The 17,615-nt window shown below is 38.3% G+C and overlaps 1 protein-coding gene across 11 annotated transcripts in view; it reads right to left on the bottom strand.

Moving 5' to 3' along the window:
* Nucleotides 1-17,615, bottom strand: part of Aopep (aminopeptidase O (putative)) — a 349,371-nt gene that overhangs the window by 304,262 nt on the left and 27,494 nt on the right. For 10 of the 11 annotated variants that reach the window (XR_782535.2, XR_782536.2, XR_782537.2 and 7 more), the window contains exons 2-3: nucleotides 12,702-12,836; nucleotides 5,506-6,385 (exon numbers count right to left, since the gene is read on the bottom strand). Coding sequence is in view for 5 of the 11 variants with exons in the window: in XM_010636132.2 (XP_010634434.1) it covers nucleotides 5,506-6,299 (794 nt within the window). In the remaining 6 variants the exon portion in view is untranslated. The remainder of the gene's footprint in view (nucleotides 1-5,505; nucleotides 6,386-12,701; nucleotides 12,837-17,615) is intronic. The other variant, XR_004514518.1, reaches the window with a different exon arrangement.

Below are 17,615 nucleotides of genomic sequence, written 5' to 3'. Positions count from 1 at the left end.
GACTTATTTATTTCACTTAGGAGTATATCCTCAAAATGTACCCATTTACCTATGAATGAATCTACTTTCCCATTCTTTATGGCTGAGTAGTATTCCATTTTACAGAAAAAACACATCTTCTTTATCCAGTTTCCAACTGATGGGCAGATGGGCTGTTTACAAGTTTTAGCTATTACAAGCTGTGCTGCTATAAACATAGGTGCACATATGTCACTGTGATATGATTCTTTTAATTCTTTTGGAAAGATACCCAGCAGAGGGATGGCTGGGTCAGATGGAACCTCTAATACTAGTTCTTTGAGGTATCTCCATATTGACTTCCATAATGGTCGCACCAGTCTGCACTCCCACCAACAATGGAGAAGGGTTCCTTTCTCCCCACAACCGCACCAACATTTGTTGTTGTGTGATTTCTTGATAGCAGCCATTCTTTGTGGGGTGAGGTGAAATCTCAGCGTTGTTTTCATCTGCATCTCTCAAATGACCAGTGATGTGGAGCATTTTTTTCATATATTTACTTGCTGCTTTTATTTCTTTGTCTGAGAAATGTCTGTTCATTTCAGATGCCCATTTTTGAATTGGGTCTTTATATTTCGGGGGGCTGGTTGTTTTGAGATCTTTATATATTTTAGATAATAGTCATTTGTCTGAGGAGCAGCTGGTAGAAAGTATTTCTCACATTGTAGGTAGTCTATTAGTTCTGTTGATGGTTTCTTTTGCAGTGCAGAAGCTTTTTAATAAGATGAGATCCCAGTTGTTGATTCTTTCTGCTAGTTCCCGTGCTACTGAGGATTTGTTCATAAAGTCTTTTCCTATGCCAATGTCTTCCAGAGTTCTGCCTAACTTATCTTCCAGCAAGTTTAGTGTTTTTGTTTTTATATTTAGATGTTTAATCCACTTGGATTTTAATTTAGTGCATGGTGACAGATAAGGGTCCAGTTTTAATCTTTGGCAGCTTGAGATCCAGTTTTTCCAACACCATTTATTAAAGAGGCTATCTTTCCTCCAGTGGGTACTGTCAGCTCCTTTGCCAAAGATGAGGTAGCTGAGTGCATCTGGAGTTGTTTTTGTGTCTTCCAATCTGTTCCACTGATCCTCAGGTCTGTTTCTTTGCCAGTACCATGCTGTTTTTATCATAGTGGCTTTGTAGTATAGTAGTAGAGACTCTTCTTGACTGATAATTTCATACACTTTTCTTGTACATGTTGACCGGAAAGTTTTGAGAAATTCTATCAGGTACTGTGTTGAATATTCTTCAAATGAGGTTCACCTGATGTTTTTCTCAAACCTAGAGTTAAAGACTCTTGAGAGGAAGACCACCAAGATGCCGTTTTCACCATATATACTAGGGATACTTACTGTCAACACTAAGAATACATGGTATCAATAGTATCAGTAGAACTTATCTCTGTTACTGCTGACCTCGATCATCTTGCTAAGGTAGTACTGTCAGATTTCTCCATGTAAAGTTATTCTTCCCCCGCTTTCCATGCTCTAGTCTCTGGAAGTGAGCTCACAGTCCAGCAGTGCAGTCACAGTCCACCTCCTTGAGAATGGAATATGTACAGAATTTACTTGGAACTCTTCTGCACTATGGATTTGTTTATTCTTCTGTGCTCGGCTCTTTATTCAGTCACTTATTCAAATCAGTTTGGGCTCACAGGTATTCATTTTAAACGTTGGGTTATCATCCAACAGCACCTTACATAGTTGGTTGCTGAGCTTCGGCCATTAGGAGCTGTTGCAGATGAGGACTTGTCCATCTTGCACACCTCTGCCATTGTAGCTGCCGCTGCTGTTTGAATGCTCCCTTACTTTCTGACAGACTTATCTTGTTTATCCTGTCCCACTCCTATCCACTTCTCTGAGAAATTCTCATCCCTCTTATTAAAAGGACAAAGGTAATAGAAACCAAGATCTCAGGTGGGCACCTGCAACCCCTAGTACTCAGGAGGCTGAAGCAGGAGGCTGCTTTCCGTTTGAGGCAAGCCTGGGCTATACAGTGGGTTCAAGGCCAACCAGAACGACACAGCAAGACCCCTCTCTCAAAAAAACGAACAAAAAACACCAAGGTCTGGACCCTCGTGTGCTCATTGATTCTAGACCGGCTCAGCTGACAAGCAAAGAAACAAATATATGTTTGTGCATTAAATCTAGAACTACATATACCCATAACTTGCTGCATGCCATCATTTGTATCTACATTAAGTTAAACGTGAGTTCACAGTGGTCTCCAACTCGAATTTGTTATTTCGTGAGGCATTTTAACCCCTTCCTCCCCTTGCTATCTAGAACATCTCACTTCAGCAGTGAGAAGCCTGCTTGGCATCTTCCACCATCCCTTTATTTAACTGCTCAATTCCACCACACACATATAGTAGTATTAGAATTGTTAACCTGTTGTCCTATGGAAAACATTATCAACCAAGCTACAGTATTTAGGTTCAGTTCCTTTTGCCTTTACTCAGAGATCCAACTCATTTCCCAAGTTACTCAGGGCAGGCTGCTGGTGTAGCACAGTAGCAGAGCCACCTTCCGAGCATGCAGAAGACCCTGGGCTCCATCCCCAGCACCATAAAACAAAAAACAAAGTTACTTTCGGCATCACTCCCTCCCCCTCTCCCTTCAGGAAGGTTGTTTCTGTTTGTAATATAATTCGACCACCTCACCATTTGCATTCCTGGCTGGGATCATCTGACCTTCTAAATGATTACTTATTTACTACCAAACAAAACAATGCAATTTAATTCTTTACTGTGGGAGAGTGAGGCTGAGATGTCCCCAGTGGAACTTAAAAGATTCTAATTTAGACTTTTTTAAAAATTTTTTTCTCTACTTTAAAATAAAAATGTATTGAAAGCTACTATATAATTCATTTATTTTTAAAATGTACTTGCAATGTTTTGCATATAAGAAATGACTTGTAAAGAGAAGAAAAAAAAAAAACCAGTTGCTCCCTTGGACAATTGAGACTTGGGTTTCTCTAAGAGCTTCCTGTTACTTTATTCAATTTTCTTACCTGCAAATGGGGATAAAGAGTTTCCCAACCTGGGCTGTGAATCCATGGCAAATGTACTGATAGAATTCTGTCACTCAAGGGTAAATATGCAACAGCTTCTTAATTGTAATGAATGTGGGTTCACTCCATGCCCCGGAAGAAATAACATCTACCTAATAATTTTCACACAATTGCAAAATTTTCTATTTTCATGCAGTCAACTTCACAAAGTACTATATAATGACCCCAACAATTACTATTCATATCACTAAGGAATTATTTTTGTCTAACAACCTGGAATCTTTACTCAACTTAAATTCTTAAATTATCCAGTTACTGGGCTGGGGATTTTGCTCAGTGGTTCTGCCGCCAGCCTTGCAAGTACAAGGTCCTGAATTTGATCCCCATGTACCAAAAAACAAACAAAAATTGTCCAGTTACCTATACATAATTATATTTATTCTTAAGCACACAAGAGAGTTTAGAGAGAGTTGGTGATCATTCATGAAAGATTATCTTTTTTTTCCCTCATTGAAGGATTATCTTGACTATAAGAAAATTCTCCCAAAAAAGAAAAAAATCTTTCTACGATTCTGTTACATTAACATTTCTCTTTTTTTTATAATCATAAACTTCCAAGAATATAGTTTAAACTTCCACTGTGATCATTCATTTCAATGAAATCACTAGAAAAGAAGACATCAAAAGTAAATTCACCATGTCAACCTTTGGAGGAATGAAATGTACTCAAACCTCTTTAGTTTCTTTATGGAAACCAGCATTTATCTGTAAGTCGTTCATTCCTCTTCAACACTTTTGCATGTAATTTAACTCAAAAATCTAATGTCTTTCTTTGTAGTAAGTATTTAGGAGAGAAAGTCATTTTACTTTTTCCAAATACTGTCAAGTTTATTTTCTTACATTATTCTAGGTTAAAATGAAATATCTGGAATACTAAAAACTACAATTTCCTTGTTAAATATTCAGAGACAGTATACTGTTAAATCTTACTGAAAATCCCCTGCCCCCCCACTTTTTTTTGGTACCAGGGATCAAACTCAGGATGTTACACTTGCGAAGCAGACAGCGGAACCACTGAGCTAAATTCCCGGCCATTTTTTTTTTTTAAGAAATCTCTCCCCCCACCACCCTCTTTTTTTGCAGTACCAGGGATCAAACTCAGAACCTTGCACTTGTGAGGCAGGCATGGTGTCGCTGAGCTAAATCCCTGGCCCTAAAAATCCCACTCTTGATAATTTTTAAAAATCTGAAGATACTATAAGAACAACTGTTTCTTTCCCTCTGTCTCCAGAGAACATCCAATAAGTTACTCTATAAATAAATCACTGACATAAGTTTGTACAAATCTTGCAGTTTCCCAAAGGCTGCTTCAGACTCTAGCTGTCTATACAGGAAATGAACTTATTTTGAGCAGGCTGGAGACAAGAGCAGGAGGCAAGATTAGAGGTAAAGACTGGGATAAGTAGGGCTCAAAAAAAAAAAAAAAACCCTAGTAGGGCTCAAAAAAAAAAAAAAAACCCTAAAAGGTTTTTGAGAGGTGGGTTGAAGAAGAGATACAAGCAATTCCAGGAGACAACTGCTTCAGTCAAGGGGTCCCAGTGCTATAAAAAAGAAGGCTCTCAGACACAATTATCAAAGTTCAACATTCCTCCATCCAAACTCCAAAATGGTTATCACAATGATTTACAGTATGCTACCATAAAGAAATAGATCAAATCATGAGGAATCAATAAAGTTCAGAATTTCTCAAATCCTAAAATATCTGGACAACTGTTGGAGGAAGGGCAATAAGGAAAGGCCAAAGGACTGCCTAAATGCATCCCGGGGAATACAATGCCTCCTGGATTTGTTCTCTCTGCACCAAAACCAGTTTTCCTGGTACTAAATACCAAGAATCACAGCCAAAGAGGTGAGCAGGCAGCCTCAGCAAGATTTTTTTCACACCTCTAGAAATAAATCTCGCAATTTGTTTTGAGGGTTCACATCATGCAACAACTGACAAAGTCCAAAGGCACAACTGCCCAGATAGGGACAGTAAGAAAATCACAAAACAAAGCTGGGTTTATTTGAAAGCGGTTTGCCTAGCTTCACACCCACCCAACTTCTCAGCAGTCTGTTCTCTCAGGGGACTGTAATTTTGAGGAGTACTTGTTCCCAGACTTATTACTCCCATAGGCAGCAGGGGAAGTCACTAGCTATGATCTCAACCAAGAGTCAGGCTCAGGATTCCATCATTAAGCTTACATTTCAATCTCCTAACTCAGAGGTATGGGCTTTTAATAGTCTTTTCATCCTGACTTACAGGAGGTAATCCTATTAAAAGTTCAGCCTGCCTGGGAATTTACCTGCTTCTCTGTGGCTTACCCAGGCTACCTAGGTAATACCACAGAATAAGCAGGAGTATCTCTGCAGACTTGGTCCCTTGTCCAAGAGCATCCCTGAGATGTCTGAGATTATCAAGGCTGCAGAGTGCCGGGATAACCTACCTGCCACTCTGGTCTGAGGTCCAAGTAACTGACTGCCCCTCTGGTTTGGTTCTGTAGGATATCCTGATGGCATGAGGAAAGTCAGTGGCTGTCTGAGCCCCTGTCTTCCTGATCTGTAAGCTCCAGGTGTCAGTGTCAAAGAAGAGTTCCCCGCAGCTAGGGGCCTGGCTACAGCGTGCAAAATAGTCTAACTGCTCCCTCCAATGATCTGCAGGCAGAGTCACAAGGTCATGAACAATCTCATTTCTGAGCTCTTCGGGAACAGTCGTGAGCTTGGAAGGCCTTGTGAATTTTTCAATACCTGGCACAGCAGCAACATCCACCTCTTCGACCTTTAACACAGATAAATCACAGCAGTCCAACACTAGCAAAAAATCCTCCCTCCCATGATTCTTTGTGTCACAGCAGTACTTTGAGCTACAGATCCCAGAAGCCTGTTCCTGGTTGTCATGGTTACCATCTTTATCAGAAGTATCTTCTTTACCTTTATCACAGATTACAAAATCATTATAACACACATTAAATGTGGTCCTTGCATTTGTCACAGGAATATGGCAGAGTTCAGGTGTCCTAAATTTGCAGGTTTCCTTTGATGCCAACTGGCAGGTTTCCTTGGCAGAACTAGTCCGTTTCTTGAATCTGCTTCCATCCTCAAAGAAAAGCACTATGGTGCCCTCAATGATGTGACTTTCAAAATCTACCTCTAAATCCAGTACATAGTGCTTCACAAGCATGTGGCTGGTGTTGGCCATGAGAGGCAGATCATCTCGAGAAGGGTCCAGCTTTATGTCCATGGTGTAGTCTGCTATTCGAGAGCTTTGCTAAAATCTCAGATGGGGCTTTGTCTCGGCCTTAAATCTTCCACAATCGTAAGTGGCTGCTAACAAAAATAAAAAATAAAAAACAGATGTCACAAGTTATGTTTCACAATTTTCAATCCCCTAGCAAAGAAGAAAAGTACAATCAGGTAAATTCCAAAGAGGGCCCTAAATACTCCTGCAGACTGCTCCTCCAAGTTGACTGCCATCCTTAATAAAACCTCACTGTGGTAGATGCTCATGGCTACAAGGCAGACTAATCTTCTTGACATGAAAGAAAACTGCATTATGAGGTTTCTAAAAATATTCCAATTACCAATGGAATAAAATGGGCCTCCACAAAGCCAGAAGAATCATGTTCCTAACTAGAACAGTCCTTGTTTTGGAAAAGAGCAATTGTTATGCAAAATCGTAACTGAGAATCACTGTGCCTATTGTTTTAAAAGATATTAAATGTATCATTTCTAATTTTGTGCATTGAAAGATAAGTGATTGTTTCTCTACTGTGTTTCTAAGTAACAAGTGTGAATGAGGGCTAAATGGCCTCATACATTTTATTCTTTGAGAGTAATAATTTAATACATACAATGTAACTCCAGGGATTAATGTACTTTTCACATTAGGACTGCTCTCATATCAGCACTTCCAGTAAATTATGGGAAAATGAGCCAATTTACCGGGAGTGCATTCTAAGTATTCCTTTGAGATTGTTCATGGAGATTTTTCAAATTTATAGTTAAATACTCAAGGTATATCATTACATCTTAATAGCTGAAAACCCATTAACATTCTGGATAATAGCCTTCTTGTGGCAAACAAAAGGTCTTCTGATTTGGAAAAAAAAATATGCAAATACCTATAAAAGGAGAGAAATTAAAATGTAGAAACAGATGTTGTAATAAAATGTACAAATTCTTCATAAAAGTTCTGAATCAAAATGTATTCTTATTATATAATAGCAATAGAGCTAAAAAATTATTTCAGGGCCTGATGTGCACCTGATTTCTTTAAGCATATGCTATTCATTTATTCTTTTATCAAAAATATTTTTAAATGGAAGAGGAAAAATAAAAACTTTGACAGAGTAGATATATTTAAAACAATTTTTGTATTTCTAAATATCAGGAGGCATTCTTTCATCACCTATAAAACATTACTTGCTTGAGTTTTCAAGTAAATTGTGCCCCCATACTGTTTTAACTCGCTTTTCTGCTGACTTCAGCTGCCTCTCCACTATATCTCTTTATGTCCTTCCCCTGTAAAATCTCATTCCAGAAAACAAACCTATCGAAATTTTTGTTTTCTACCTCTCCACAGGTGATTTTAAAACTGTGGTCTCCTATAGCCTTATACAATTTGGTCGAAGCTATTTTTCTAGTTGAGATGATACTGTCTCCCTTTGCATCTCTGTCTGGGCTTGCTCAAGACGCTGCTCCTTGAAGATGGCCTGCTTCCATGCCACCCTGACTTCTGCACTGAGCCTTCTCCCATCCCAGGGCACTCTTAGCTCCCATCTCTCATATCCACCTGCGCAATCCTAGTCTCTCTCCATGCCTCAGCTCAAGCACAGCTGCCACTCAAAACCCTCCCCTGGTGCCTATCTCTAATCCACCAAATTGAAGTCATGAAGGCATTCATGACTTTAAACATAATAGGAGTAGAGAGAAATTAGGGATGCAAATCACAGTTTGAGATTTCCTTATGCAGAAGTTGGTACTTCTCTTGAGCCTAGAGAAGTCAATGGGTGCAAACTAGGGTATATTATTTTCTGTATGAGAATGATTGAACATATTAATTAATGATTAACAACCTCTGATAAAGCCACTGACTATATTCATGTAAAGAGAAACAATGATGCTAAAATTCCATCCTGCTGGTGTTCTAAGCTGCTAACATGCACCCTACTGATTGGGCTTTTCAAACAACATTAATTTTTAAAAAATGAAATCACACACAGAAAAACTTTGTGGCTGTCTAAACATTCATATTTGAAGAAAAATAGCTTAGCATTTCCATAAATAGAGACACAATCATTCATTGTCTAACCTTAGTAGATGCTTTCATTTATGAAAATTTGTATAATTTAAGAACAAAACAGGGCTGTGGATTTAGCTCAGTGGCAATGCATGTGCTTCACAAGCACAAGGTCCTGAGTTCAATCCCCAGTACCAAAAAAATAAAAAGAACAAAATACATTCTATAGAGCAGGGGACTCAGTCCATGGCCTAATGAAACCAGGCCATACAAAAGGCGGTAAATGAAGAGTAAATGAGTGAAGTTTCATCTGTATTGACAGCCACACCCCATTACTCACATGACTACATGAGTTCCACCCACTAACAGATCAGCAATGGCACTGGATTCTCATAGGAGTACAAATGCTACTATGAACTGTGCCTGGCAGGGATCTAAACTGCTCACTCCTTATGTGACTCTGATGCCCGGTGACCGGAGGTAGTGCAGAAGTAGTGATGCTAGCACAAGGGAGTGGCTGCAAGTAGAGATTGATATTACCAGAGAGGTTTGACTGCACAGAGACCATAATAAATCAATTGTTGCAAACTCTTATCAAAACCCTATCATGGGGCTGGGGATTTAGCTCAGTGGTTCTGCTGCCTGCCTTGCAAGCACAAGGTCCCAAATTTGATCCCCAGTACCTAAAACAAAACAAAAAAACTCTATCAGTGACTGGCAAGTGAATATTAGGCTGGCTACATGTGGTGACAGGCTTTATAATGGCAAGTGAGTTGATACACTTCAACTGTACAGCTGCATCTGGTAGCAGGCTTTAAATAAGAATCCAACATTTATTCCAGTCCACACTTGGCACACCCATTATTTTATTTACCACTTCTGTCCATACCTCTTTCCCATTCTACACATTTGTCTCCGTCACAGTTTGGGTAAGCTCACAAGCTAACTAGCCAAAATAATTAAAATGTAAACAACACCAGAAAGCTTCTTTGAAAAGGGAGAAAGACTCATGATGAGACAGCAGAAGACTTTAGGACTGCCAATAAAAAGAAAGTGGCATATGAAAGAAAACACCAAGAATACTACTTAAATTACAGATTTATTGCAGCAGGTGATCTGTGTTCTCCAAGCCTGCTTCGTGTAATATGTGGTGACCAGATATCCAACCAACTTATGAAACCTTCAAAACTATTTCACCACATGGAGATCAAGCACCTGCATTAAAAGACAAACCTTTGGACTTTTTCAAAAGAAAAAAATTTAAAAGAGGCAATTATTTAAGGTCACTACTTCATCAAATGTGTCTGCACTGAGAGCATCATTCTTTGTGGCTACTTACACTGCTAAAGCTAAGAAGCCCTTTAAATTGGTGAAGAACTGATCCTGTGTGCTGCTAAGGACATATGTTGTGAACTTTCAGGAGAGGCTGCGGTTCAAAAGATGGCTCATGCTCCTTTATCAACTAGCAACTGTAACTAGACAAACTGATGAAACAGCAACAGATATTCAGGCACAATTTCTGGAGAGGATTGAGTCACCAAGGTATGCAATTCAGATTTACAAGTCTACCGATGTTGGCAAAGCAACAATGCTTGTTCTTATTTGACATATGTTTCAGGAAGATGTGCGTGAGAATATGTTATATGCATTTTTATTACCAATCAACACCACACCTGCAGAACTATTCAAGTCTTTGCATGATTACATACCAGGAAAACTGAACTGATCCCTTGATGTTGACATATACACACACACACACACACACACATACACATATACATACATACATACACACACAATAGAGTGGCTGCCATGACCAGATGACTTTTTGGTTTCACTATGCAGGTTAAAGAGGTTGCTTTTGAATTTGAGTGTATGGACTACATTATCCATAAAGAAATGCTTGCTAGCTGAAAAATGTCACCTGAACTTAACATTTTGCAAGATGTAATTAAAATTATCAATCCTATTAAAGCACATGCCCTATACTCATATTTATTCATGCAGCTCTACAAGGAGATGGGCACAGATCACACACATCTTCTCCTACTTTTTCTATATACAGAAGTGAGAGAGCTTGCAGAAAGGAGATTGCTTTCTAAAGGCAGATAACTGATCAGAGTTTCTGAGTTATGCAAATCACTTCAGAGTTTTCTTTTAGAAAGCCAGTCACCACTGGAGCACATTTCAGTGATACAGAATGGTTCACTAAACTTGCTCATGCATGTGAAATAATCAACTTGCTCAAAGACTCAATGTCACTTCAGGGGAGCATAAAAAGTATATTCAAGTCAGCAGCTAAAGTGGCTGCATTCAAAGCCGAATTGGTATTATGGGTACAGTGAGTGAACACCAGGAGTTTTGATGTTTTTCAAACATTTGCAGAGATTTTGAAAGACTGAGACGGAGCCTTCTTTCTCCCAGCTGGTGCATGATCACCTATCTCAACTTTAATACAGCTTAAGCAGTACTTCTTAAACAACAAGAGACCCCTGAATTGTAAAGGAACGGCTATACAACCCATTTGAGAATAAGCCAGGTGAACTGATTTTGTCTGCCCCAGAAAAGTATCAACTGCTTGAGACTGAAAATTATGGTGGCCTTAGAACTATGTTTGAGACAACTTCAAATCTCCATGCATTATGGATTAAACTCAAAGCAGGATGTCCTGAGACTGCCACAAAAGCACTGAAAAGCCTGCTTCCATTCCCAACATTCTATCTCTAGCAGAGACAGTAACCAAAATGATATAACAGAGCAGACTGGACATAAGCAACACACTGGTTGGCACACTCTTCCATGACCCCTAGATGTGACAACCAGTTGCAGGAAAACAAGCTCAGGGGTCCCATTGTTTTATGGTGAGTGGCATAATTTTTTCATTATATACTACAGCGTAACACCAATAGAAATGAAATACATAATAAATGTAATGTACTTGAATCATCCCAAAGCCATGTCTTCCACAAAACTGGTCCCTGGTGCTAAAAAGGCTGTGGACAGCTACAATAGAGCACTTTACTGCACTTGTCCTTGGCACCAGAGAACAATGCTGTGGCACTGCCACAGGGCCCTGTTCTTTCACACCTGTTCTCACAACCATTGCTACCTCTAAAATAAGTGTACTATATTGTGTGTTTGGGGATTTTTATCTTTGCGGTTTTGCTTTTTGGTGGTGGTGGTGTTTTTATTTTTGGCAGAGACACAGGATCTTGTTATATTGCCCAAGCTGGCCCCAAACTCCTAGGCTCAAATGATGCCCGGAGGTTGGAACTACAGGCATGCGTCACCACATCCAGCTTTAATTTGTATTTTAAGTACTTAAATATTTGTCATTCCTCTCGGTCTCAGGGCCATCTCATTTGTATTGTCCAAGCACAAATCAAATGTCACCTCTTCCATTTCCTCACTCCTCTTTCTTTATCTTCTTCAAGTTTTAGACTACTAACTATTTCTTCCCGTGAAGAATTTCCCCCACTTTAGGGGGAAACATAGAAAGCTTAAAGTCAGTTCTAGAATATTCAGAAGAGAACTGTCACTTTTGTATTTTTTCCAACCTAGATGATGTGTAATATGTCCTGTATCATTTGCTGCTTATTTACCTACTCCCTACTTGCCTTGGATTCATGGATGACCTCAATCTCCTTTCTCTGAAAGCACGCAGCTCTTACTGGTGTCAACTGGGGTCACAATTCCACATTTACGAAGAACTGAACTGACTGTGGTTTCAGCGCGTGTCTGTGGCCACCTTGAAAGGCCTCTCTCAGCAAATGGTAAACATATTTCTAAGCAGTCTGTTGACTTCAGCATTTTTGGCTATTATTGTGCTCCAATTTAAAATGCCAGCCTGTCTCACTGAAACATTTTTCCATTCTCTGTCAAAAGCCATAATATATAAAAGTTCCCCTTTTATCAAAACCCATGGTTAGTTTTCCAGTGGCTAACCACTGCAACCTCTAAAATAAGTGTACTATGTGGTATGTATTTTAAATGCTTAAATAATTTTCTCAGCAGCACCATTAAAAGGATTTGAAAAGATTAATGTACAGCAATATTTTCTTAATCAGGTGGGGAAGAATCAAATAATAAACAGAGCTATGGCTCAGAAAAGAAATTCCTCTGCCACTTTGACCCAAACTGAAATAAGTCTCTGTAGAGGCATTCCCAATTCCACCAATGAAAATAACTTCATTCTCCTCTCAAGCTACAAAGCAATGTATATCACTCTCATGGCCTTTAACTCAACCTGCCTCATTGTACTCCAGTGTTCTATCAATTCTTTGGGACTGATTTATTTTTGTGTCCATCACCATGTTAAATAGAGTACACTGTATACAGTAGGTTCTCAGTGTCTGTGAAATTCATATGTAAAGGCATTTGTAATTTTAACGTCTAGTTACTTACAGGACCAGCCTGGCTTGCATAAGTTATACAGGGCAGCAGAAATCACTGTTTAGCAAATATCTTCCTCCATACATCTCATTGTTTTCCTCTCAGGTTACACCTGTGCCTCTTTATACGGCATCTTTTTTCTTGCAGCTTGGGGGAAAAGAAAAAACTTTTTACATATATGCTTATTCTTTAGCATTAGCACAGTAAGAGTAGTTTCTTGAAATTTAATTTTATTGATTACTTGACCAGAGCATGACAGCTTTCTCTACTCCAGGCATATTCGTTCTTTAGAAGACATCTAATGCCCTTAATGATAAGCCAGTTTACTTGTGGAAATAACAGTTTCTGTGCCAACTGCACAGACACGCAAATGCATAGAGTCATAGGAACACAGATTATTGCTATGAAATTAAATAACAATTTCAGAACTGAAGGAAATTTAAAGTATTGTCTTGAAATTGTGTATTATATTTAGAAATATCACATGACACATTATTCTGCAACTTATTTAACCCAATGGTTTTGAAATATACCATATTAATGCATACAGATCTATTTTATTTCTTTTAACTGTTTAGTGGCCCCATATGAATATGTATATTCCCCTATTGGTAAGTATTTAAGATCTCTTAAATCTTTCACTATTAAAATGCTGCAAAGGACTTCCTTCTACACATATCCAAGTGCTGCTTTTCCTGGGTTAAATACCCAGAAATGCCATGTTTCCTGATACTGTCACAACTACTATCTTTTGATTTATTTTTTCCTGGTACACATTTCTATACCTTTATTTTTATTTCTGACTTTTATGGGTCGTTTTGCCTAGACCGACTTTTTAAAACAGCATTTGGCTGGATTTCTACAAACATAATTATCACTTTTAGTGACTAAAATCAATTTATTTACATCATGGCAATTACAGTTGTAACAGCACTATGTTTTTCTATGATTCATTATTTTCTTTGTGCTTTTGTTTTTTGTTTGTTTTGGTACTGGGGATTGAACTCCGGTCCTCGCACTTGTGAGGCAGGCAGCGGAACCACTGAGCTAAATCCCCAGCCCTGTTTGTTTGTTTGTCAGTTTTTTGGGACAGGGTCTCACTATGTAGTTGAGACTAACCTGGAACTCACTATGTAGCCCAGGCTGGTCTCGAACACAGTGAACCTTTTTAAAACAGCATTTGGCTGGATTTCTACAAACATAATTATCACTTTTAGTGACTAAAATCAATTTATTTACATCATGGCAATTACAGTTGTAACAGCACTATGTTTTTCTATGATTCATTATTTTCTTTGTGCTTTTGTTTTTTGTTTGTTTTGGTACTGGGGATTGAACTCCGGTCCTCGCACTTGTGAGGCAGGCAGCGGAACCACTGAGCTAAATCCCCAGCCCTGTTTGTTTGTTTGTCAGTTTTTTGGGACAGGGTCTCACTATGTAGTTGAGACTAACCTGGAACTCACTATGTAGCCCAGGCTGGTCTCGAACTCACAGTGAACCTCCTGCCTCAGCCTCCCAGACGCTGGGATTACAGGCATGGGCCACCACGCTTGCCTTCTTTTTTTCATTAAGTTTACTGGTACATTCAAAGCAAACAATACAGTTACATTTATCATTGGGATCTTGTACCTTTACACGATGTGTCTTGGTTCTTGTTTTTCACCCATTTCCCTGCCCTCCCTTCACCCTCTTCGCCGTTCCCTACAATGTTTCCCTTCTTTAACAGTCCTAAAGTCAATTTCTAGCAGGCTTCTAAAGAATACAAGGACCTAAAAAATTTAATCAACAGCTCCTACTCTTCATTACACACCAGCTTCCATATTATTGATGCTAATATCTTAGTACATTTTAAATAACCTATACCAACTTTTTAAAGTCAATATTTATCTCTATTTACAAATATGTTTACCAGCTTCCTTACTTGTGACTGATTCATATACTCTCCTCCTTTCTTCCAGGTTTTTTCCTATTAGTTTAGAAGTCATGAAGTCAGTGCACATTCAAGGAGAGCAAAACACACTCCACTTTTGATGGGGAAGTGTTAAGATCATGTAGTAGAAAAGCATGGGAGATGGGAGCTATTACTATGGCCACTTTTAGAAAACACAATCTGCCCAATTTCCTGTTTACTTAAGTGTATCTTTAGTAATTTTTTCAGTAGGAGTCCTATGCGTAGTATTCAACATTTGTATATTTGCAGTGTCTTTATCACATTCTTTATTGAATGAGTACTTAACAAAGTATAGACTTTCAGGTTAGTTATTTGCACTTAGCACTTTGAATACAGTACACTATTTTGCCTTCATTTTATAGATGTCTTATATCAATATGCATTTCTTAGTATATATGTCTTTTTCTTTTCCTCTGTGGTAGCTTTTTTTTTTCTTATTTTGATGTTCACCATTTTGCTTACTGTGTCTAAATGTGGATTTGTTTTTATTTGGCTTGCTCAAAGTTTTAGAGGGCTCCTTCAGTCTGAGGGCTCCAGAACCTGTCCATGTTTAGCCTGGAATAGGCAGTAAAATCTCTTTGTCTCTCTACTGGACAGCGGAAAAGGAATTCTTCCTCTAATTAATGCAGGGAATGTTCCTTGGTGGCCTCTGCCTTTTTGTGAATAATTCAATTTCAGCTATCTACATGTGCTACTCACTGGTTGATTAACTCAATTCCCCTATTATTAGATCTCTAGCACTGTGTAGTTCTCCATAGCACAGCAGTGTTTCAGTTTTACATTTATTTGATTATTTAATTAGGGTCATGACATTCTTTTTTTTTTCCTCTCTCTCATTGAGTTTATTGGTACATTTTAGGTATACAGTAGTTACATTCATCATTGGGATCTTGTACCTTTACATGACAGGTCTTGCTTCTCATTTTTTACCCTTATCCCTGCCCTCTCTTCATTCCCTCCCTTCCCTATTTACAAAAACTTTATTTCCATTTTTTCATTTTCTCATTTTTTTTCCTTTTCCCTTATTACCTTTCCCACTTATCCTATACCTTTATCCCGTTTCTTCCTATTTCACATTGTCAATTGTACCATTAGGATCTTATGTACCATTATAGTTTTTCACACAAGAGAAACTCTTCGGTATTTATACATGTGTGAGTTATTTATTTCACTTAAGAGTATATCCTCAATATGTATCCATTTTCCTATGAATGAGTCTAATTTCTCATTATTTATGGCTGAGTAGTATTCCATTCTATGGAAAAACCACATCTTCTTTATCCAGTCTCCAACTGATGGACAAATGGACTGTTTTCAAGTTTTAGCTATCACAAACTGTGCCGCTATAAACATAAGTGTGCATATATCACTGTGATATGATTCTTCTAATTCTTTTGGAAAGATACTCAGCAGAGGGATGGCTGGGTCAAATGGAACCTCTAGTCCCAGTTCTTTGAGGTATCTCCATATTGATTTCCATAGTGGTTGCACCAGTCTGCACTCCCACCAACAATGGAGAAGGATTCCTTTCTCCCCACAATCCCGCCAACATTTGTTATTGGTTGATTTATTGATAGCAGCCATTCTTTGTGGGGTGAGGTGGAATCTCAGTGTTGTTTTCATCTGCATCTCTCTCAAAGGGGTCATGACATTCTTAAATGAAAAGGAGTATCACTTCTAGTAACAGAGGAAGATTTAATCTTCTATTAACACTTATAAACTTAGAACAAAAAAATACATGCACATGCTTCCATTAAAAAGGGCAAAAAGCTGGTAAAAATGGCAGGAAGTTAACACTTCAAAGAGTGAATGACACTGTGTTACTGTTTCATAGTTTTTCACATGAGGAAAGGCCCAGGTCCAGGCTGGGCAAACCAGCTAAACTCATATTAAAACCTGCAGTCTTAATGCCTGAAGAATCAGAGAATAGACCGCAGGACTAATTCAGCAGCTGGAAAGTAAAAAAGGAGAGCTTCAGGACAGGCAATATCCACTAAGCAAGGGTGACATATTCTACCCCTGGCTTCTGACTACTTCTCCACTGGTCCCCTGAACTATGCTTGTATGGGGCAGAACAGCGTAAGTCCAAATAAATGGAACTAAAGTGAAATTCTGACTGCTGCCTCTGCAGAGAAGACACAGTCAGAACAGAGTTCAGCCAAGTTAATTATCTGCTAATGCAAAACATTAACATTCTTCAGAGGAACACAACAGAATTTAGTTTCTACAAAGTACAGATCACAATACAATTACTAGACATAAAAACAAACAAGAAAATATAAACCATACTCAAGAAAAAAAGCAAGCAATGGAGATCAACCTGAATGAATCCAAATATTAGAATTAGCAAACAAGGACTTTAAAGCAGCTATAAATAGCATAGTTAAGAGCATAAACACTGTAATAAGATGAACAAAGGAAAACTCAGATAACAAATAGGAGTTATAAAAAAACCAAAAGGAAATTTCAGAAATGAATAATACATATGAAATTTAAAATTCATGGATAGTTTAATAGATTAGATATTGTAGAACAAAGAATACAAGAACCTGAAAAATAAAGACATTATATATAATTCATATATAGAAATTGTCCAGTCTGAAGAAAAAAAATGTTGAAATAAATGAACAGATGTCTGAGGTGTCACTCAGTGATACAGCATAGCCCAGCATGCATGAAACTCAGCACTGAAAAAAAAAACATAACAGAGTACCCATCTACCCTTGAGATAAAATCTAAAGACTTACATAGTATAACCGGCATCCAGGAAGACAGGTAAAGATAATAAGATATCAAAAAGCACTCTAAAAATGGATAACCAGTGAGAACAACCAGCACTTAGATCTTGGTTTCTAAATACCATTTTCCAACAAGTGGAACCAGGCCTCTTTGGAGAAAAGGCTGATTCTAAGATGGAGGAGGGGAAATACAAAATGAGCCTAGGGCCGGGGATTTAGCTCAGTGATTCCGGTGCC

The sequence above is a fragment of the Fukomys damarensis genome, unplaced genomic scaffold (genome assembly GCF_012274545.1).
Source record: "Fukomys damarensis isolate Sample0158 unplaced genomic scaffold, DMR_v1.0_HiC HiC_scaffold_27, whole genome shotgun sequence".
NCBI classification, from domain to species: Eukaryota; Metazoa; Chordata; class Mammalia; order Rodentia; family Bathyergidae; genus Fukomys; species Fukomys damarensis.
The sequence above is the reverse complement of the archived record's forward strand: the minus strand, read 5'-3'. Positions and strand labels throughout refer to the sequence as shown.